Source organism: Aphelocoma coerulescens, chromosome 8 (assembly GCF_041296385.1).
Source record: "Aphelocoma coerulescens isolate FSJ_1873_10779 chromosome 8, UR_Acoe_1.0, whole genome shotgun sequence".
NCBI lineage: Eukaryota > Metazoa > Chordata > Aves > Passeriformes > Corvidae > Aphelocoma > Aphelocoma coerulescens.
In genome coordinates, this window is record NC_091022.1 from 24,737,404 (window position 1) to 24,758,732 (window position 21,329).

A 21,329-nucleotide genomic window follows, 5' to 3' on the forward strand; every position below is an offset into this window, starting at 1 on the left:
ACTGTGAGTGTGTGTGACAGCGCTGCTGGGACTTCAGAGAAAGCAGGAAATATTCAGAGGCTGTCTGTTATCCAGGTTGCAGGGGCAGGTTGCAGAAAGCAGGTCAAAGGGTGAGTGGGAGCACAGGCTGCTGGCTGAGCTGACGCAGTGTTTGCCATGATGTTCCAGCAGCTATAAATTGCTGTCAGCTCCATTTCGCCAGACTCCGCTCCTGCAGAGGAGGAGGGAGAGGATTTTTACCTGCACTGAGCTCCCCACCTGGCTCAGGTGTGAGAGGAGCAGGTGAGAAACAGGCAGGAGAAGGCAGCGTCCTGGACTAGCATGGCATCTCTGCTGGACAACATAGCCAGACCTTCTGCTGTCGTCCTGCAGCTGTCTGTGCTGCTTGGTGTAATCTTTGTGCTGCTGAAGGTGCTCCAGTTCTACCGGGAGAGGAAGAAACTCACCAAAGCTCTGGAGGCATTCCCTGGCCCCCCAAAACACTGGCTCTATGGCCACAATCACCTGGTAAGGAGTGAGCGGGCTCAGCCAGGGTGGGTTTGTCCCAACTGTGCAAGATATCAGTCAGGATGAGAAGGACTGCATGGGGTGTGTGTGTCCCCTGCTCCTGTATCTTCCTTCAGGAGAGGACCTCTGCAGAGGGAGTGCCAAGACTTCTGCAGGGCAGGAGGAAAGGGTGCTGGATATGAGGTGTACATCATTTGGCAAAAAAGAGTCATGCTCTTTTCAATCATGTCCTCAAACATAGAGTTATGGGACTTCTGTGAAGTTCTTTGAGTATGAACAACCATAAAACATCTCTTTGTTACATGAAACCTTCTACCAGTAGGAGTGTCTTGCCCTATAGCCACTGAAGAAGACACGGCCACAAAAGCAGGGCATTTTAATGCAGCCGTTTCCATCATTCTATGGTGAAGATGTTTTGCTTTCACCCTGCATGCCCACCTTGCACTGCTGAAATTAGGAACAGGGGTGTGGCAGCCTTGGTCTGCCTGGCCTGTCCACCAGGCATCCTGGCATTGCCCATGCCAGCTGTAGACTCCCAAGTGCAACACGGAGCTGCTCCGAGCCTGGGCCATCCTAAGGTGGCTCAGCTGCAGCCAGCCCAGCAAGGGACGCTCCGTGGAGCTGTTTTGTGCTGCAGGGATTTGGTGGCTCAGGCAGCTTTTCCTCTTGTGCACAGTCCCCTTGCAATGCTCATCCTGCCCTCCACCTGCAGCACAAAAGCCCCTGTGTGGCGAGTCCGCCCACTCTTCCTTCATTTCCCAAGAGAGAATGTCTTGCACGTGCTTTCCATGAGAGTGCAAGTTTAACCTCTGCTCTCCCTTCCATGTCCCTCTTTTTTTGCCTTTATTAATCCCTGATTAATTCTCATTGCAGGTATATTCTGAAAAATTTTTACATCAGATAGTGTCATGGGGAGAAGAATATCCCTATGCCTTTCCCAGATGGTTTGGACCAGTCTTGCCTTCTCTAGTGGTCCACCATCCTGAATATGCCAAAAGCATACTTGGCCGAACAGGTGAGTCTCTACATTTGGTTTTGAGAAGTCTTTGATGCTTTCCTACCAAGAAAATACTGCGAAACTTACCTGGAATCATCCCCTCTGCCAGCTTCCTTCACAGCTATTGCAATTCTTTTGCTCCTCTTCATGAACTCCCAGCCTGCCCCAGGTTTTATGAAGCAGTTTGTATTCTTGTGCAAAACAGTGACCAGGTTCCTGGGCACTGTTCCTTCCAGTTTCCTGTCAGTTCCCAGTTTGAGGGTCATTTGTCTTATTGTCTTCTATGGATTCTACCACTGCAATATTTGTGCTTCCCAGTAAACCCAGTAAAAAGGGTGAGCTGGCATGGCAATGGCTCTCAGAAAGCATCTTAAGTCTTCTCCTCTGCTTCCTTCTGTGGAGCATGTGAGTGTTAAATACGGGGCCATCCCCAGTAACTCCCATCCATTGTTGTCAGTTTTAAAATTTGCCGTGGCTGTTTCTTTTTCACACACATTGTTTTGTTCTTTCTCTGTTTTTTCAAGTCCACTGCCATCATAATTGTTGATGACCACTTTTAAACTCTACCTGTGGTGGTACAGTATTTTATGTCTTGAAATGAGATTAATTCCATCTTGTGATTTAGGGGGTGAAATCTGTTGCAAGTTTATCCTGAATTTCCTCTTTTGTTGTGTTGAATTCATTATTCATACATTTCTGATACCTGCTCTGTTTTACAGATCCCAAGGCTAGTGTACCCTACAGACTCCTAATTCCCTGGATCGGTAAGTCAGAAGAAGAGTAAGGATGTCAGAGCTATGATCAGAGCCTGCAGGAGCTGATTGTGCCTTTGCTGTTTGTGCCTTCAGGGAAGGGGCTGCTGATCTTGGAAGGAAGCAAATGGTTCCAGCACAGGAAGATGCTCACCCCAGCTTTTCATTATGATGTTCTGAAATCTTATGTGACCCTGATGTCAGACTCGGTCAAAGTGATGCTGGTAGGAATCCCCACTCCTGCTACTTTTACCTTTCAGCTGTGAAACAGTGAAAATAATCAGATCTGTGAATGAGAGAAAGAGACTGCACTTAGATAATTTCTGGAGTTTCACGGAACTTTTGGAGTAGTTTGGAAGTTCTGAAATTTCTCCCTTCACCTTCAGTGTCCCTTTGGACTCTCCACTTACTCTTTCTTTTTTTTGCCAATAAAATCAACCACTGCAAGAATATCCTTTCATACCTTGATGTGATACACCTGGAAAAAGAAATGCACAGAAGAGTTAGATTAGATTAATGGAATATATCATGAACTACAGCCTCTGCTTCCAGAAAAGAAAGCAATTAGCACTGTGGATCTGGGAAGAGGGACAGGAAAACATGACCTGACCACAGATGGTAGTCTGTCTCTCCTTACCCTTGTCTCTCCCTCTAGGATAAATGGGACAAGCGTATCAAGGAGAGGAAGTCAGTGGAGCTCTTTCAAGATGTCAGCTTGATGACACTAGACAGCATCATGAAATGTGCCTTCAGCTTTAATTCCAACTGTCAGACTCAGAGGTCAGTGCCTGAATTTCCAAACCCTGGCAAAGCAAGTGCTCCTGTTTCACCACTCATTTTGCTAACACCAGCTTTAACCTCGGCCTCCTTACAGCAACTCCCACTATTATATTAGAGCTGTTTATGACCTGAGCTGCCTCCTGAACAAAAGAATCCAGACTTTTTCTTTCAAGGATGTCTTCTACAACCTGACTCGCAAAGGCCGTGAGTTTCAGGATGCCTGCAAGCTGGCCCATACCCACACAGGTATTCCTGCCCCTTTCTCCCCAGTCCTGTCCCCCAGCTGAACCTCTCCCCCACTTGTCTCTGGAGTGGCTCAGAGCAGGGTTGCAGCATGGGTTGGCCAGAGGGTTACACATTAAACAAGAGCCCAAGCTGACGACCGAGCGGTCAAGTACGTGAGGGTACTCTGAAGGGACAGGATGCACTGAACTGATCTCTCTTCTATGCAGATCAGGTAATACAAGAAAGAAAGATGTTGCTCTCCAATGAGAAGGAACTTGAAAAGATCCAGAAGAAGAGACACCTGGATTTTCTGGACATTCTGCTTTGTAGCAAGGTGAATGTTTTAAATTATTGTGCCAAATGCCAAAGAACAGAACTGTGCGGCACCGAGGGTGCATCAGCACAAGAAAGGAAGCACAAGAGACACCAAATCCTTCAAGCCCTTTGGGTATAAAAATAAAAGACCTGTGTGCTTAGGCATTATATGCTCTCCTCTTCATTAGGATGCAAATGGAGTTGGACTGTCTGATGAGGACCTGCGTGCTGAGGTGGACACCTTCATGTTTGAGGGTCATGATACCACAGCCAGTGGGATCTCCTGGCTCTTCTACTGCATGTCATTACACCCTGAGCACCAGCAGCGGTGCAGGGAGGAGATCCAGGGAATCCTGGGAGATCGAGATACCATTGAGTGGTGAGCTAGGAGTGCTTATTCCTTATCTTGAACTCTTTTTCTTACCCTTTAAGGCTTTTGACATGGTCTCCTACATCATCCTTCTCTCTAAATTGGAGAGATATGGGTGGACTGTTCAGAGGTTGAGGAATTGTTTGGAAGGTGGCATCCAGCAGGCGGTGGTCAATGTCTCAATGTCCAGATCAGTGACAAGTGGTATCCCTCAGGGGTCCATACTGGGGCCAGTACTGTTTATTATCTTCATCAGTGACATAGACAAAGGGATTGAGTGCACCCTCAGCAAGTCTGCTTTCAGGGAGGACCTTGGGAAGATGACCTACACCACGATGTGCATCAAGGAGAGCTTGCGCCTGTTCCCACCAGTTCCTGGTGTGTCCCGACAGCTCTCCAAACCCATCACATTTCCTGATGGACGCAGCTTGCCAGCAGGTCTGTTGAGTTTGTTCATCCTTCTTGCGGCTGTCCATGACAAGCAGGGCCTCCTTGCTGTGTGTGGAGAGGCTGAAGGGTCTTCCAGACTCCCTTCTTTCTCCCAAGGGCTGTATGGAGCTACCACAGCTTTGTCACCACAGCGAGCCCGTAAAAGGTGGCCAGACAGAGTCCAGTGACATGCTCCAGGGTGGTGGGGTGTTCACAGAGCTCAGAGGGGACTTGTGGAGTGTTGTTCCAGGCCGAGTCAAAGTGATACACTGATGAGAGAAAGGGGCCTAGCTCTAAGGCCATTCTTTTTTCTATGTGAGGTTTCCAGGAGATCCCTGCCAGATCTCCTGCAACAGCCATTGCAGAGCTCAGGGAGGGAGAGAATCCCAAAAACACCTCTCCTGCATCTTCACTCTGAGGTGTCATCAGCTTTTTCTCCCTTTTCTTTCACAGGCTGCCAGATTGGACTGAATATATTTGCTATTCACAGGAACCGGGATGTCTGGGAGGACCCCGAGGTATTTCACCTTTATAACAGGAAAGGGAAGATGATCTCTGAGCCCAGACATCCATTCCCCTTGGACCAGGCAGCCTGTGCCTCCCTGCTATGTTTTTTTTCCCCTTGTCATTCCAACAGTCCACATCTAAATGCAAAGTTCAATTGAGTTACCAAACACCCCAAAGGCTTTGAATATGACAAAGTGCTGGGAAAGGGTGCTCAATAGTCTCTTTGTGCATGGTGACACAGAGATATCCAGACTGCTTTCAGCTGCCCGCTTAGAATAGTTTGAGAAGTCCCCAAGCCCTTCAGGCAGGGTGTGATTTGAAGATGGTATTCTAGAGGCTTGAAGAAATAACTGGAAAGTTTGAGGCAGGGTGCATAGCTGTCTCTCTCCAGTGGCTGTCTGGAGAACAAGGATCAGGCATCTCTGGAACAGAGGGATCCTGACTTGGTCATTAGTGCCATGGATGAGGAAACACCTGCAGGCATCTTGGGCATTGTGGTGGGTGACCTGGATATCTCCAAGGGGAAGATCCACTCGGTGGCTTTGTAGAGAGAGGACTGTCATCTGCAGCTCTCCCAGGAAGAGCAGAGGCCATGTCCAGCCCTAACTTGGGGACCAGGGAAGACCTTGGTGCTGCTCAGATCAGACCAAACACCAAACAAATGGTCTTTGTTTCCCCCACAGGTTTATGACCCCCTGAGGTTTTCTCCAGAGAACTCAACACAGAGGCACTCCCATGCTTTCCTGCCTTTCTCTGCTGGATCCAGGTGGGAGATCCTTCAGCCCTCTCCTTCCCATCAGGCTGCCTTGCATGTGAGACCTAGCTCAGAGTCAAGCCCCTGGAGCTAATCGTCCCTCAGTCTCCACAAGCCAAGTTGGCCTGGCCAACTCAAGCAGGCTTTCTGTAACAGGATTTCCTATTACAGCATCTCCTGTAATGGGATTCCCATGCTCTGTCAGCTCCAGAGCACTTCCCACACCCCAAGCTCTGTGGTCACAGTAGGATTTCACACATTTTTCGTGTGGCTTTGTGGAGATGTTTACATTTTCTCTTGCCTGCAGTGGGAACACAGCTCCCTTGTTTAGGGGTGAATCCGAGTGCACCTCCAAGCCAAGCTGGGCCCACCTCTCTGTGGTTCCAATGCTGTATCGATAGACAGATGCAGGATACTGAGGTCTCAGTAACTTGCAAGAGGATCACCACAAAGAGCCAGAAATAACCTTTTAGAGGTGTCTGGATCCTGGCTGCACTTCTTATTGAAGTAAGCCCCTGTTCTCTCAATCTCGTATCTTTTTCCAATGCCTGTTAATGAGAAAAATAGCAATACCCCACCACAGAACTGAGTTCATCAGGGGCTTACTAGATAAGCTGTGGTGTCATCCTTGCAGCAGCTGGAAGTCCCCCAGCTCACACATGGGGTGAGCCCAGCTTGGGGGTGGTCAGGGACGAAGGCAGCAATCAGGGCATTTGTCACCCCCTCCCCAGGAACTGCATCGGGCAGCAGTTTGCCATGAATGAGATGAAGGTGGCACTGGCCTTGACCCTGCTCCACTTCGAGCTCCGCCCAGACCCATCCAAGCTTCCCATAATGGTACCACAGATCGTCCTCAGGTCCAGCAACGGGATACACCTGCATTTGAAGAAGATTTTCTGATCCCGTGGAGTACCATGGCAGGGGGGCAAGAGCTCTCCCAGGGGAGACCCTCCACCCAGAGGTTTAAGAGGGGAATACCAAACAGACCCACAGTGGCCACATTGGGCCTCTGCCATATTAACCCTTGTCCTGCTGCTGTCCAGAGGGGCTCTTTGCAAACACCAAACCCAGCAGGTGCAGGTCCCCTCCTTGCAGGGGGAGCAGCACTGCTAAGGGTGTTCCACAGCATGGCTGTGGCTCATCCTTCACCTCCACGGGCATCCTCCATGTCCTGCTCATCTCCTCACCTCCAACCTGCCCTCATACGTTCCCTGGCAGGACTTCTGTCACCCTCTGTCACCCGTCTGTGGATTTGTCCCATTGTCAGTTCCCCGCTTGGGCTTGGCAGTGAACAACGCCCGGCACAGTTTGCACGGATGCCTAAAGCCTGTGCGCTGTCCCAGCACAGAGTCCCTGCCCTGCCTCCAGCCTGGGTGTGCTAGGACGGGAGGGCTCCTCCCGGCAGCCCCACTGCATCCCCACGCACCACCCTCCAAAAGATTCCTGCTCTGGGGCTGGCACTGTGCCCACCATTATGGAGATGAATGTCTGTGGTTGTTTTCTGCCCCAGCTCTGAACTTCCTTGGGCTGAGGGTAGTCAGGAGCCAGCAGAGAAACCTGTCACCAGCTAACCTGGAGGAAGCACTTGGCACACTGGAAACAGCATGTGATCAGCCTTGTTCTCCTCTCTGAAATGAGAATAAAGCCTTGTGGGGATGATCTCCAAGCATGGCTTTGGCTTCATTTGCATTTGGGGGCACAGCAGGCCAGAGGCAAGGCTGTGCCCGAGGGTGCAGCCCTGTCAGTGTTTTGTCAAGCCACAAGCACTGTTTGCACACACCCTGTTGAGCCTGAGGAGCCTGTTTCCACACATCCCACACCATCCATCACCTCACCTTTGACTCCAGGAGTTCCCATGGTAAGGAAACAACTGAAACGATGTGTGATCAAACAAAGCAAAACAGAAATACACACTGCACACACAAGAGTGCTGGTGGTAAGAACATCAGCTTGCAAAATAAAACAAGAGGAAACTTGAGTCTGCCTCCAACCCTGTCCTGCAGAGGCTGAGAGCTGACAGCTCAGTTCATGAATGGCCTGCCCAAGGGGTGCAGGTGAGCACTGGCCCTGGGATTGGTCTTATTGTGGGGGCACAGGGAGCCCTTCCCTGGCACCAGTCAAGGTGGACCATCTGGATGAACTGCAAGTCCGGAGTGTGAAATGGATCACTAGGTGGCAGTGGGAGACCCAGAAAAAGTCCTCCTGGTCCCTGGTAAAAGCCCCTGGGCTTGGCAGGCAGCACGGCCCGGCCCAGCAAGGCAGCTGATGTGCCCTATCCCTGGGGACATCCCTGTGCCCACCCTCGGCAGAGCAGCCACTGCTCTGTCACAGTCCTTGGCGTGTCGATGGCATTACCCACAGCCCGGGGGAAGTTTGCCACCGCGAGGGCCTGGGCACCCAGCGGGCATCAGGGGAAACTAAGGCGTGAAGGCCTGCATATGTGCCATGCCACGGTGACAGACTGTGCAGCTTTCACCCACAGCAATGGCATCACCAGAATCACTGCAGGCACCAACATATCCAAACCATGTCTGTCTGTCTGTCTGTCTGTCTCTCTGGGCAGCTCTCTGCTGATGGCCAGATCAGGACAGCCAATCTGACCATCTCCCCATCTGACTGAACCCCTGCAGCCCTCCTGCTCCCCATCTCTGCTGCCTGCTGTATCCTCAGTTGGAGAAACCAAACTCTCCTCAGGCTGGATCCAGACCTTTGTTTTGGCTGTCTGGGTACCAAAAGGGACAGGGATTAACTGAGCTGAGATTAACCAGCAAGGTGAAGCTTGTGTTTATTCTGCAAGGCAGCTGGAGACCAAGTTCCTCTTCTCCCAACCCTCCCCTTCCCACCCACAGAAGGAGACTGGATGCAGGTCATGTAGATGCCAGTGCCACCACCCTGGCACTGCTGTTGGGCTCAGGTCTGAAAGGTCAGACTCCTGCTGTCCTCCTCCCCAGCTCCAGCACAGTGAGGCCTTCAGAGGGCAGTAGTTTGGTAACACCTTTTCATTACTGAAAAATCCTATTTGTCAGACACTTCAGCCATTCGTGGGAACAGACAAACCACCTTGAAGCTCTGCTCATCTACTCTCCAGCAGGTGGTCCAAGAAATGAGCTTCAGGTGCGCTTGGCCACAAAGACCCATCCCCATCTCCTTGGTGGTGGGCTGCGAAGGAAACCAGGTGCCACTTAAAGGTGTGACCACAGCATCTTCTGGTTTGGGAATGGGGGGGATAGGACCCCCAGCTGCCGCCCACCCCATGGCCTGTATGGTGCCCTGTGTTTTGGGGCCATCACCCTATTCACTGCCATGACCAGTGCTGCCCATTTGGTTTCCAAGAGCCCTTCTGATTGCTAGATTGTTATGAATGGCCAAACCTCAACCACTTCCAGTGGAGACTTTCTCCAGGGAAACTGCTCTTGGAAATCTGCTTGGGAAAGAGAGGAGAAGCTGCTGCCATTTCTGATGCAAAAAATGGGTTGTTATTCCAGGCAGCTCTGACAGTAATTGAGGTACCCTGAGCCAAACACTTAAATCTCTTCCTGTTAAGAATCACGCTTAAACCAGGTTTGCAGTTTGAAGGGCCAAAGCTTTTGAGGAAAGATCTCACGGCACTGATGCACTGTGGAGCCCTAATGCAGCAGCAACCAGGAGAAAATTCTTCCAGTTTTCAGCTCAGCCAGGTCAAACTGAGCAGCACAAACATCCCCCCACCTTCAAACGGTGGCAGTTTCTGGACAGCAGCCTGTACAAGATAACCTCCTCTGCCAAGCCACCACCAAACGGCTGGGAGAGCAGCAAAGGAGCTGCACGAGGAGCCGGGCAGCAGCCAGTGACACAGATCTAATCGCCCACACATTTGCCCCAAATGTCTCCCTGCCAGGCAGTGACATTTCTGTGCTGTCTCAGCTCGCTCCTCCATCACCATGGCTACAGCAGCCGCCAATCCACGGGCGAGTCCTTCCCGAGTACCAACAAACCCTCTGGGAGATGCTACGAGAGCCAGCCCCTTTGGCAGGGAGACACTTTGGGGACCCCGGGACAATCCACAGCACCAAAAATTCCCCTTTTTCTTCTTTCCCCACTCCTTTTTATTTTCTCTTTTTTTCCTTTTTTTTTTTTTTTTTTCCTTTTTGAAGCACAAACAATGGAGCTAAAAGGTTGGGTATCAGGCCGATAATCATGAATGACGTGTCGTTATTACACACCACACATTCATTATCTCCCACTCCAGCCATGTCACAGGCGGCTGGAGGAGGGCAGATAACGGGGTGCCTTCATGCAGATGGCTTATTATCAGGATGTTCCAGGAGGGGCTTTAAGACAGTTAGTGATGCTGTTTGCCAGTTAAAGATTAGAGACCCCAGAGAATAATTAACAATCCCAAAACCCAGTTTTTCTGCTGGATTCTTCAGCTTTCTCCCTCCTCCCCCATCCTCTTTAATCTATTCACTCTAGCAGGTGTAATAAAGTGATAAGGACAGGCTCCGGGGATGTTTGTTTGGCTACTACGGGTGTATAAACCAACAATGGATGGTATTTTACTCCTGGCTTTCAGTGGCTTGAATTGAGACCAAAAACTTTGCAGCCCCCTTGCCCACACACAGCCACCCCTCCAAGCTGTGCTCCTGGCTTCTACCTGGGTGGCTGGGCTTCTTCCCCACCCAAAGGACCACAATGGTGGGACAGGCTCCCTTTTTTCCTCTGGAGGTCCAAATCACACCTCTTGGGTGTCAAGGTGCCCAATGCCAGGATACAAACCCCAGGCTATGCTGCTCAGGTGCAGGAATAGAGTTGGTGCTGCTTCCAGCAGCAGTTTACCTGAATACAGCAAGTCTTTAATTAAACTACCTTGGATAATTTATATGCTAAGTGTCCACCTGCCCAAACTGCTCCAGGATTGTAGTTACAGCTAGAACAGAAACACCCCAAACCCCCAGAGCTAAAGAGCCTCAGGAGAGATCGGGGGAACATCAGAGTAAAGGTGACTTTCAACAAGATACTCCATTATATGGGGTTCCTAGGTCACAAAGAAAAGCTGTGATACACCTTGTAACAAGGTGGGAATGCAAAAAACCCCACCCTGAATATCTTCTGCTCAAAAGAAAACTATCCTTTCCGCAGCAGAACCCAACCTTGGACATCTTCCTGAAGCCCAAAGCCTCAGAGATAATGGCATTATGGAGTGGGGAGGTAGGATGGAGCCCCCATGGTGTCCTTCCCCTTCACTGGTGGGCATGGGGAGGCTTGTGAAGGACAGCTTCGTCCCCCTGTGCTGTGTGGAGAGAGGCGTTGGGGACGATTTGGCCCCCAGGCAAGGTGGCTTAGGGCCCTTCAGAGAGGTCAACAAGGCTGTGGGAGGTGCCCCTCACCTGGAGGCTCTCAGGTAGAGCCCTGACTCTGGAGGACATTCCCCAGCTCGCAGGGGCGGTGTGGAAGGCACGAGCACTGGCACGCCAGAAGTTGTCTTCCCAATCACGCTCATCCTGCCAGGGAGGGATGAGACATTAAAGCATTGTGCTTTAAAGAGCATCCCGACCCTATCAGCAAGAGATGAGATATCCTAATTATGGCAGTACAGGCGAGGATCTGGGCCGTATCAGCCAGTACAGAAAGGTAAACAAGAAATATAACAATGGACCCTTAACACTCATTAGCTGTGTCAGATAATACCTCACTTTTCTCCCTTTGGGGCTTAAAATCTAATTAAGATTTTCCAACAATAAATTTCATTTATACTCGCTCCCTTTTGTTCTTTTTAGGATCACACCGAGAAGAGTCTGCGAGCAGCTGCGCAGCTCGCGGGAAGGCAGCATCAGTCAGCCTCGGCTTGTGCTTCACAGGCAAGGGAAACTGAGGCAGGACAGCACCTTGGACAGTGCAGAGGTGAGATTCTGCTGGGACATAGCACTGGCTCCTCCATAAGGTGTTTTCCCCAGGGAAGTGAACTCCAAAGGGGCACTGGTGGTGATAAGACCAAGCACGGAAGCTCCTGGGCAAGCCCAGCAGTAAAGGCTCATCCTTGTCCTTGCTCAGACTCACAGCCATGGCAGGGCTCCATGGGGAAAGGGACACTGAGACCCACTGAGCCCTCAGCACTGCTCCACTCCAAACCCACATGAAAGCACTGCAGGGTGAACAGCTCGGACATCTGTCACACATTCACCCTGCGCACAGGGCAGGGAATAAACTCCTGTTGTTATTCATTATAAGGGTGTCTTTGCTAACTTCTTTTGCAACTGAGAGGTAAAAAATTAATGGGTTCCCTTCTTCTTGCCACACCCCCAGCCCAGGTGCTGATGCAGCAGGAACAGGCAATGACTAACACTTAAACCTTGCTGAGTGCAGCAGCACCACTGAACCTAGGGGAGCTTGTTTTTCCAAATCCATGTGACGTTTGGCACCTGCCAGAGGGAAGTCGGGGAGCAGCCTCCATCAGGAGCATGGGTGCCGTGGTCCGGGACCCAGCCTGGGGCTGGCTCAGCCTCCAGCTGCCCAAGGGAGGGTGGTAGATGGAAACAGCTCTGATGTGATGCTGGGGATGCAGCCATCCTGCCTCCACAGCAGAGGGCTTGACCCCTCTAACCCTTCTGCCTGTTTTCTTCTACTCCCATGCAATTTCTCAACGGCAGCTGTGATTTCTCAATGCCAAGGCTTTGAGGGCATTTTTGAAATACTATCCGACCTCAGGCTCTAGGGAAAATGCCATTCAAGGCGGGTCTATTACTGGAAGGCTCCTGCCTGACTTTTTGGGTCACCACCTGCTAGGGACAGCAGCAGCTTCACCCGTGGGAAGTGCACAGCAGAACCCTAAAAACACCCTGCTCCCCTTAAAACCAGGGACTGCCAAAAATGCCCCTCTTATAAACCTCCCATCCCAGCACTGCTCCAGGTGGGCTGCCCTTGACTGCAGAGTCCCTTAATCCTTTCCTCACTGGTCAGGAAGAGGACCCTGCGTGCCACAGAAGTAACTCATGTTCCAGGAATGGTCAAAGCATCGGAGGTCTCTCACTTCAATCTGCAGATGCCGCAGCTTAGGAACGCTCATTGATCCCGTGGTGACCCTGGCGCTGTCCCCACCACAGCAAAAGATAGACCTTGGTTAATGAACAGCCTGGCAGGAGCAGGTTGCACTATGGCCAGCTGTCCCAGGACAGCCAGCACTGCCCGGAGCAGCCCCCGGCCCCTTCCGGGCAGCATTGATAAGTGACTGCCCTGGAAATGGCCCCCAGTTGGCTGTAGGGCTGCATGTTGTGGTCAGTGGGATTCAGGGAGTGCTGCCTTTCACCCATTAAGCAGCACTGGGAAGTGCTGGATTGTTTCTGTGGCTCAGTAACCCCACCTGGCACATGGAGGGGAATGATGCTCTCACCTCCCTATACATACCTTTGAGGCTCTGGGTCGGTCCAAATGCTGAGCATTCCCTGATATCCTTCATTCTCCCAACTGCCTGAAGGCTGGGAGAGCTGTGAGATGCCAGAAAGTCCTTTGGCTGATTAGCAGAATGACCCTCTTTGCTGTCATAGGCAACAATTCTCTTTATTGCTCACCGGGAAGATATGTACAGAGGGGGAGGTTTGTTCTGACATTAAAATGCATGGTGTAGGTCATAAAAAGGAGGGTGAACTGGGGAGAAAAGAGCAGGTTTTCCATCACCAGCTCCCTGGAGGGCAGCTGGGGGCGTGGGGAGGTCCCAGGTACCCAGCAGGATCCCCTCTGTGTCTTGAACAGGTCAACACCCTCCTGGGACTTCGGACATCAACTTCACCAACCAGGTGGGGTGACCACCAGGCAGGAGCAGCGGCACTTCCAGACCTCTCCTGGGGGTCGATGCCCATGTGGACACCAGCCCCGGGGCAGAAGAGCATGTCCCATGGGTGGGAAAGGAAAAGATGAGGAAGTGGTGGTGCTGTGGAGAGGTCAGGGCCCCATCACTCACGGGAGGTGCCAGTGCAGAGGGTCTCTGTGAAACTGCCCACTGCAATAGTGGGGAGCGAATCGAGAGGAAGAGGAGGGCGGCTGGTGGGTGCTGCTACATGGCCGTGGTGATCACCTTCTCCTCGGGCTCCACCGTGTTCTCGTAGGCATGCTGGTTCTCTTTGGACCTGCATCAAGAGGGACAAGCTCAGTGCTGAGCTCAGTCCCAGCAAGACCAGCATGCCCAAAGCCACCACTGAGGTCCTGACCTTGCTGGTGCCAGCTGTGCACTGAGTGAGGGGTGAGGTGGGGACCACAGGGGTCACCCTGACAGGAGGGAAGCCAAGTGTGGGGTGGGAATTGCTCTAATTTTTACTGAGGGCTGTTTTGACTGTCACCATCTACGTGGTGACCCAAGGTCACTTTTGGTGATTTCCTCTGTTGAGAAAGGTGTGATATAGCATAAGAAAAATGTGGCATAGCAGGTTGTGAGGTGGTGGATGGATTGTGGGGCTCAGCTGCAGGGACGGGGAGAGATGAGGGAGAAGGGGATACTCCCTCACTGCCTTCTGCTTAGCTCCTGGAAAGGTTAAAAGCCCCAAAAGCAGGTGCATGGGACGTGTAAGACCCTGAGTGGGCAAGAGCTCTGCATGTCTGAGCTGTCCCCAAGAGGGCCAGAACAGAGCCTGGGAGCCATGGGGAAGAGGTCTGAGCAGGTCCTTCACCTGAAGTCAGCTGCAGCTGATACATGTCTCCCTTCACAGCCATTGGATGTGACAGCATCTGGCTTGTCCTCCACACTCACCACGTTCTCGACATTTTCCCTGGAGGGAGAGAAGAGAGGAGCTGAGACAGAGCAACAAAGGAGCCGTGCAGGGGAGCGGCCTCTTAGTGGTGATGACACTAGAGACACAATAAGGGACCTGAATGTGATTCTGTCCTCGGACACCCTGCCCAGCCCCCTTCCCGGCAGGACAAGGAGAAACACCCTCACTGCAGGTTAGCAGAGGCTGTGCCAAGTGCCAGCCCCTGTCTCCATAGCTGTGACTCCCAGCACCGTGCTGGCAGTCAGCAGGACTCATTGTCAATACATGGGATTGTTTTCTCCCACTAACTGGTTTTTCCAGTCTATTTCTATGTAATCTGTTGCAAAATAGTCCCCTGCGGATCCCGATGGACACAGAGAGAGCAGTCAAGGCTCTGCTGGTGCTGCAGCCCTGGCGCAGGAGGGCTGTCCTTGTGCACGTCCATGGGAGCACAGCCGAGCTGCTCTCTCTCAAAAGTGAGTCTGGATTGCTTGCAGAAGGAACCACCGGGAAGGGATGGGGTGTTCAACCTCAGCCAGGCTCCAAAAGCTCAGCTCTGGAGCAAGCCTGTGGCCTGAGCAGCACCAGGGCCATTGAGCTGCAGAGGGTGGGTGCAGGTCCACCCTGCATGCATGTCCCTGCCTCCTCCAGCACTTGCCCAAGGGCAATTTCAGAGGCTTCTGCAAGGAACAGCCTGGCATAAACAGGCTCAAGCTGATGGCTGCTGTCACAGTGACAGTGCAGAGCTGGCAGGGCTCCAGGCTGCTGGGCCTCGCTCCCGCTCTTCTGAAGGAAGGCCAGATTAATTAAAACAAGGCACCATCCCTCCTCAAGCCCTCCTCAGCATCCTCTGCCTCCATGCTGGGAAAAGGCAAGCAGGCACAGGCAGCAGTGGGAAACACCATCCCTGCCTTCCACTCTGTGGGCTGGGGGTTCCTTCAGTTTGAAGACAAAGGTTCCTCTTTGGGAAACAAAGACTACAGTGGCAAATGAGACCATATAAATATATATATATATATGCACATTGTATTATGCACTGGCCTGGAATGCATCCCAAAGGGACCTGTTCTAAATACATTTGGGGCTAAAGCCGACCTGCTGAGCATCAGAGTACACCTGAACTCCCCAATTCCTCAGCCTGGAGAGGCTGCAGGAATGCACAGATACAAGAAGACTCCAGCACCTTAGGGTGCAAAGCCCAAAGTGACCACACAAGTGCAGAGGAACTGGCAAACAGGTATGGGATGCTTTTGGTCTTTGTCCCCTGCTGCCTTTGGGCTCAGATTCATTATCAGGTTACTGCAACTTAGCCAGTTGGCCTTGCTTGGCTGAGCAGGAGCAGCAGCCTGTGACTCTGCTTGGCTGGCATCAGGCAAGAGGAGACCCATCTCACAGAGCCTTTTTTGGATGAATAAAGACACCACATCTGCCTGTGCCGTGGGCTCCAGGTGGAGAGCACTGCCACGGCTTGGCTACCTCCCTCTTCTCCCAGCTCCTCTCAGTGTGTTCTCATGACTTGGCTCCATTTGCTTTGCAAGCAAAGCTGGTTTGGGCTTATTATCCCATGGATATATGGCTCATGGGAACTGCACCCCCAAAGCCATAGAAAACCAGGCTGGGCCAGCCCCCTGAACAAGTGCCCATGTAATCCAGCCACAATGCTGTGGCTTTCCCATTCCTAGCACAGCTCTTTCTCATGGCAGCATTTGTATGGTGCAAGCTCACACCTGGCAATCAGTAACAGGGATCAGAGACCAGGACAGGGAGAAGAGGACAGGGAGAAGAGGACAGGGAGAAGAGGACAGGGAGTCTTTGCTCTCCCCGCCCACCACCCGGCACAGCAAGCACAGTGTTCCCAGCCCTGGCACGAGCACAGAGGCTGCTGGAAGTGACATGTGCCAAGGCAGTTAAGCCCCACCCAAAGCGACCTCCCACACTTACACTTTATCCTTACACCAGAACCTGTTGACCACAAAAGCAATGGCCACCAGGACTAGAAATACAACCACTGCGATGACACCCTGTGACCACGGCTGGAGGCTGCCCCGGGCTGCAGGGAAAGAAGAACACACATTAGAAATTCATCCTCAGGCTTTGTCTGCCAAGTTTCTCCCATCCACCTCCAGTAAGCTCCAGATGAGAGCTTGGTCCTGCAGAGCTGAGCAGAATGTGTTGCTGTCAGTCCAGGCAGGTTTTCATAGCAGTGAAATCAAGTGCAAATAACAGTGGTTTTGCTGGTGTTTGCATGTGGAATGCTGTGCCTTTCAGCTTTGGGGCCCCATGTACCCTGACATATACATACAAATACATCTACATGCACCTTGAGGGGCTGGTAACTCTGTTGTGGGGAAAAAAAAAAAGGGCTGGGGGACATGGAGGTAGGGAGGGAAGGAGATGTTTGCCAAAGGAAAGAAGGCAGAGGGGTTTCAGCAAACTGCTTATTCTCCATCCCCAGATGCCACAGACAGCATTCCCAGGATATTTTCCAAATACTGACTGGTGAAATAAGGACTCCATAACAGGGAGAGTGTAAAATTTGGTTGCCACACTCACAGCAAAAAGTTGTCATTGTGGGTTTTGGTAAAATGCAGCATTCACCAAGTTTCCAGGACAGCTAATGATTTATGAGAGAAGCTGAAGGCTGATGCATTCAGAGCAATAACCTTGGTGCATTCAGAGGGATAACCTCAGCACAAAGGCCAGGCATGGCTGGCAGGGTGCCCAAGCAGCACTGGGATGGTGATGGGGCACTGGGAGCTGACTGGGATATCCCCATTTCCCCCAGGGATGGAATGGACTCACAAGTTCGTCTTTCCCTATCCAGACCTAAGCAGGAATCTGGCCATGGGTGGGAAGGCTGTGAGACACATTCCTGGATGTGGAAAGAATGCAAGGGCAGGGCGGTGACAAGAGGAAACCTTGTCCCAGCCCTTGCTGGGATGGCTGCTCCTTGCCTCCCACTGGATTTTGGACGATGGAGCATTCAGACATAGTCAAACGCATCCTTACGTGCTGCCACATCAGCACCAAAGGACACCTTGTCCATACAGCCACAGCCCTTTGAGATTTAATTACTGTTTACTCAGACTCAGCTTTTCCTCATCTGCTGATGAAAACACCAACCCTTGCCCACAAGGTGGTCCCTCTGCATGTGCAGGTGGAGCAGGTGGAGGGTGACTCCTGCCAGCCCCAGCATCAGCCTCAGGTGACCCAGACCCAGCCAGGGACACCTGCAGGGCTGAGCTGCCCCAGGACGAGCAGTTGCTACTTCAGTCTCCCTCAGCAGCTTTACACTCAACACTTCCTCTGTCTCACAGGAGACAAACCTCTGCTGTAAACAGAAAATTATCTTTACTAGCAGTAGTAAGAGTAGGCTGCGTGCTCCACACGTGCAAACTCCTAACCCACTGCCAGCTTCACGCTGGCTCTGCTGCTGACAGCTCTCCCCTCCTCCCTCTGATTTTGGGGAGGGGGACTGTCCTGTGGTAACACTCCCAGTTCCTTGAGTCTTTACTATAAGAGACTTTTATTTAAAAAATAATAAAACAACAACAACAAAAGCTCAAACCCCAAAACAGAGCTCTTTTTTCCTCTTGGAAGGGAAATCAGCTTGGCCAGCTGACCCACCAGCAGTGCCAGTCTAGAAAGCAGTAGTACTCCCGGGCAAGGGGCTGTGAGAACGGCCCTGAGTAGCATCTCTCAGCCCTCTCTCCCCCACAGAGGCATTTGCCGTGTTTACTGCAAGGTCCCGGGGCAGAAACTCAAGTAGGAGGAATTCAGATGGAAATTCCCTCTTGTATCAGCCTGTTTCGACTGAAATACCACCGTATCAGCAGGCTGCTGGCCGTGGTAGCAGGCAGTGATGGACCCGGGGTGGTGACAGTGGGGAAGAGCAGGTGTTGGTCCCCTCCTGCCCTACTGGTGGGCAAGGATGCTCGTGCCCTGCTGCCCACCACCCCTGTGAGTGCAGCCCCAAACACACCTATTGCCTCCTGGCTGAATTTTGGCTCGCTTTGCATCCTCCCTTGCTTTGCCCTTGGCTGCTGGCCACATTTATTTATTTATTAGTTGTAGTTTATTTTTCCTGCCAGACCCAGGGTTTCCAGCCTAAGCCTAGAGGGGGGTGGTCAAGTCCAGACCTTCTTGAGGTTTCTGCTGGGGTTAAGGGAGTTCAAGGCCGAGGGGGGAATGAAGTCAGCAATGACTTAAACTGCCAGATTCGCATCTCGTGATCTTCCAGGAAAGGAGGGGGGGGCGGGGAGGGGGGGGAGAAAAGTGGTAGGAAACCTCCTTGGAGCAACCATGCTCAGGAGGCACTGGATGTTTTTGCAAGTGAATTCTCACTCTTGTGGCTTTTTTCCACCAGATTCCAGAGCATCCAAAGCCAAAAGGGAAAACACCAAACCAAAATCAAGAGGTTCTGGCTTTGAGACACCATGTAGAGCCTGGCTGCAAGGGCAGATAAGAGTGCTAAGGGAATGGCAAATGCCTCTGCATTGGGCTGAAACACCCACTGGGAAACTTGCATGGGCAAAGAAAGGAGGAGTGGGGATCAGGCAGAAGCAAGAGCTTGATAGGATCTATCCAGGGAGTAAATATTTGGGTCCCAGCCCCCAGGGGCACTGCCTGGCTGGAGTCCCACCAAGCCCACCTTGCTGCTCTGCCAGGATGGATGGCTGACAGGATGAGCCTCACCTGTGGAAACAGGACTGTGTTCCTGGAAAAATGCTTTACTGGGGATGCCCCTCCTGGGTCAGCCTGTGCCTCAGGCTCTGCCACCTCCTCTCTGTTTCGTCCCACGGTAATGATGGGGCTTTCCCTCACAAACAAGATCTCCTTGCCATGTGGAATCTGCAGCCCTGGCAGATGTGTCTCCACACATCTGCAGCTACCAACCAGACCAAGGGAAGTGCCGGTGCCAAAATAAGCCTGTGCACTTGTTGCAATTCCATTTCCATACTCAACAGCTGATTTGAAGACACAGACCTGCTTTTTAATACCTCTTCCCTGAGTGTTTGGACAGCTTTGGCTGGCCTGTCTTTTCCACCTTCTAAGGAAGTTGTGCCAGGCTTTGAATCCTCATTAAAGGATTTCTTTTTTTTTACTCTTTCCAAGCAACAGCAAAACTTTTAACCTTGCTGGCAATGGACACCCCAGACTGTTAAATCCTCAGCAAGTTGGTAAACAAACACAGGAAGAACGGTCAGGGCTGGGGCATCAGGAGGAGAAAGGGGGAGGGAATTTTCCGGGACTTTGGCAGCACCAGATTAGTTTTAATTACTCCTCGTTATTTCTAGCATTAGAGAAGCCCTTCAGTGAATTTCCTAAAAATAATACCCTAGCCATAGGAAGTTTCTCTGTTAAGTCTTTGGGAAGAGGAGGGCAATTTGCTGAGGAAAATATTTGCTTCCTCTCCTCAGCAATGGTCAAAATTATAGATTAACAGGAGGATCCGAGAGCTCAGAGAGCAACCCAGAACAACACTTGCTCAAGGATAAGAATGACAAAAAAGAAAGAAAAAAAAAGCCTTAAGAAAACAGATTACTCATCTGAGTGCACAGAGGTAAATCAGAGCAGTTTATCTCTGTGCAAGCGGCTCAGATAAACCTCAGGTGGCAGTTTCAGCCTTCAGCAAAACAGGTAGAAAGTTTCTATGTCCTGGCTCTGGCCAAACCTCTCAACCCACAGGACACCCACTCATCCTGATGTGAAGCCAGAGCTAAAGCTTAGGCAGGAGCTGGGATGTATTTTCCTTTCCCAAGAGGCTTTTCCACAGTTGTCCCTTGTCCCCCACCAGCAGCTCCTACCTGCCCGGGGCTCGGCGCACCTTCCTGCCTCGATCTCCCTGGGATGTCAGGCAGCTGCCAGCACTTACCTTCCTGGCAGAAGGCAGGTTCCAGCTGGAGGAGCAGTCCCAGGAGGAGCAGGCAGCGGGCAGGCATGGTGGCAGCAGGGCTGGGACTCCCGGGGCACGGAGGAAGAGCCGCACGCTGCACTTGGGCACGACGCCCTCCTGCAGGAATGAGCGCCTGGTCAATTATCAAACACCTTAACGAGGGAGGCTCTCACCTGGTTATTCAAATCTTGCTGCGAAGGGGCGGGAGGTGCCTCTCTGCCTTCTTCCGTGGAAGCTTTCGGGGAATTTGGGGCACGGTGACTTGAACCTGACAGTCCCCTTAGGCAGGGCGCGGAAGGGAGCTCAGGCACAAAATATTTGCATCGGCCCAGGAGGAAAAAAATGACACCCAGATGGGTAAAACTCTTCCCCAGTGAACCTGTGGTGCTTGGGGAGCGTGGTGTCCCCCAAGTCCCCTCCCCACAGGGGGAGTCCAGCAATGCCCCAGCTCTGACATCCCTTCCCACCCTCTGGGACCCCCACCCACTTCCTTGCCCTTTTCTTTTCAGCAAGTGCCACTAACAACCCAGCAAAACGCGTCTGCGACTTGAAAACATCCAATTAATGAACGAGACTCGGTGCTGGGTGCTGCCTCTCACCTCCCACACCTTGTTTAATGGTGACACTATTAAACAGAGCAAACCCAGCCCTCATTTTACTGAGTCTTCAGGACTCTCTCCAAAATTTCTTCAATACCAGAAGACGTAGAAACAGCCAAAGAGCTGCAGCAGGCAGCAAGGCTTGCCCTTCACAGAAGCTGCACAGATGCTGCAGGACAGAGAATGTTGCAAGCCCCGAGTTAAGTCGTTTTCCAGCCCATGTCAGGTTTGGATGACTGGCAAACCACCCCCCACAGGAAGAATAAAAGTTACTTGGCTTCACAGCTGAGAAACCTCAGCTGCTCCTGAAGGAAATTATAAAATTGTGAGGCCCAGTTTTCATTGTCACTCTTCTTGTGGTGGGTCACAGAATCTCTGTAAGCCCTCAGCAGCATCTGAGCCCCCAGCCTTTGGGTCTAGTAATTCCCCCTCCAGGGACCCTGCATGGTTCTCTGTCCTGAGGAACAAATAACACTTTATC

General features: G+C 51.7%; 2 protein-coding genes across 2 annotated transcripts; one reads left to right on the forward strand and one right to left on the reverse strand.

Annotated features, from left to right (window-relative positions):
- The first annotated feature begins 189 nt into the window (after nt 1-189).
- Nucleotides 190-7,302, forward strand: LOC138114179 (cytochrome P450 4B1-like). Its single transcript, XM_069023344.1, has 12 exons — nt 190-507; nt 1,381-1,522; nt 2,224-2,268; nt 2,353-2,480; nt 2,912-3,036; nt 3,131-3,282; nt 3,489-3,595; nt 3,765-3,955; nt 4,251-4,384; nt 4,829-4,893; nt 5,566-5,648; nt 6,368-7,302. The coding sequence occupies exons 1-12, from the start codon at nt 322-324 to the stop codon at nt 6,534-6,536; spliced, it is 1,527 nt and encodes a 508-aa protein (XP_068879445.1). The 5' UTR covers nt 190-321; the 3' UTR covers nt 6,537-7,302.
- A 5,851-nt stretch (nt 7,303-13,153) lies between these two features.
- On the reverse strand, nt 13,154-20,388 carry PDZK1IP1 (PDZK1 interacting protein 1). Its single transcript, XM_069023449.1, has 4 exons — nt 20,229-20,388; nt 16,295-16,403; nt 14,273-14,371; nt 13,154-13,735 (listed from the first exon to the last, which is right to left on the reverse strand). Exons 1-4 carry the CDS (start codon nt 20,293-20,295, stop codon nt 13,663-13,665), a joined length of 348 nt encoding a protein of 115 aa, XP_068879550.1. The 5' UTR covers nt 20,296-20,388; the 3' UTR covers nt 13,154-13,662.
- Between the last annotated feature and the right edge of the window lie 941 nt (nt 20,389-21,329).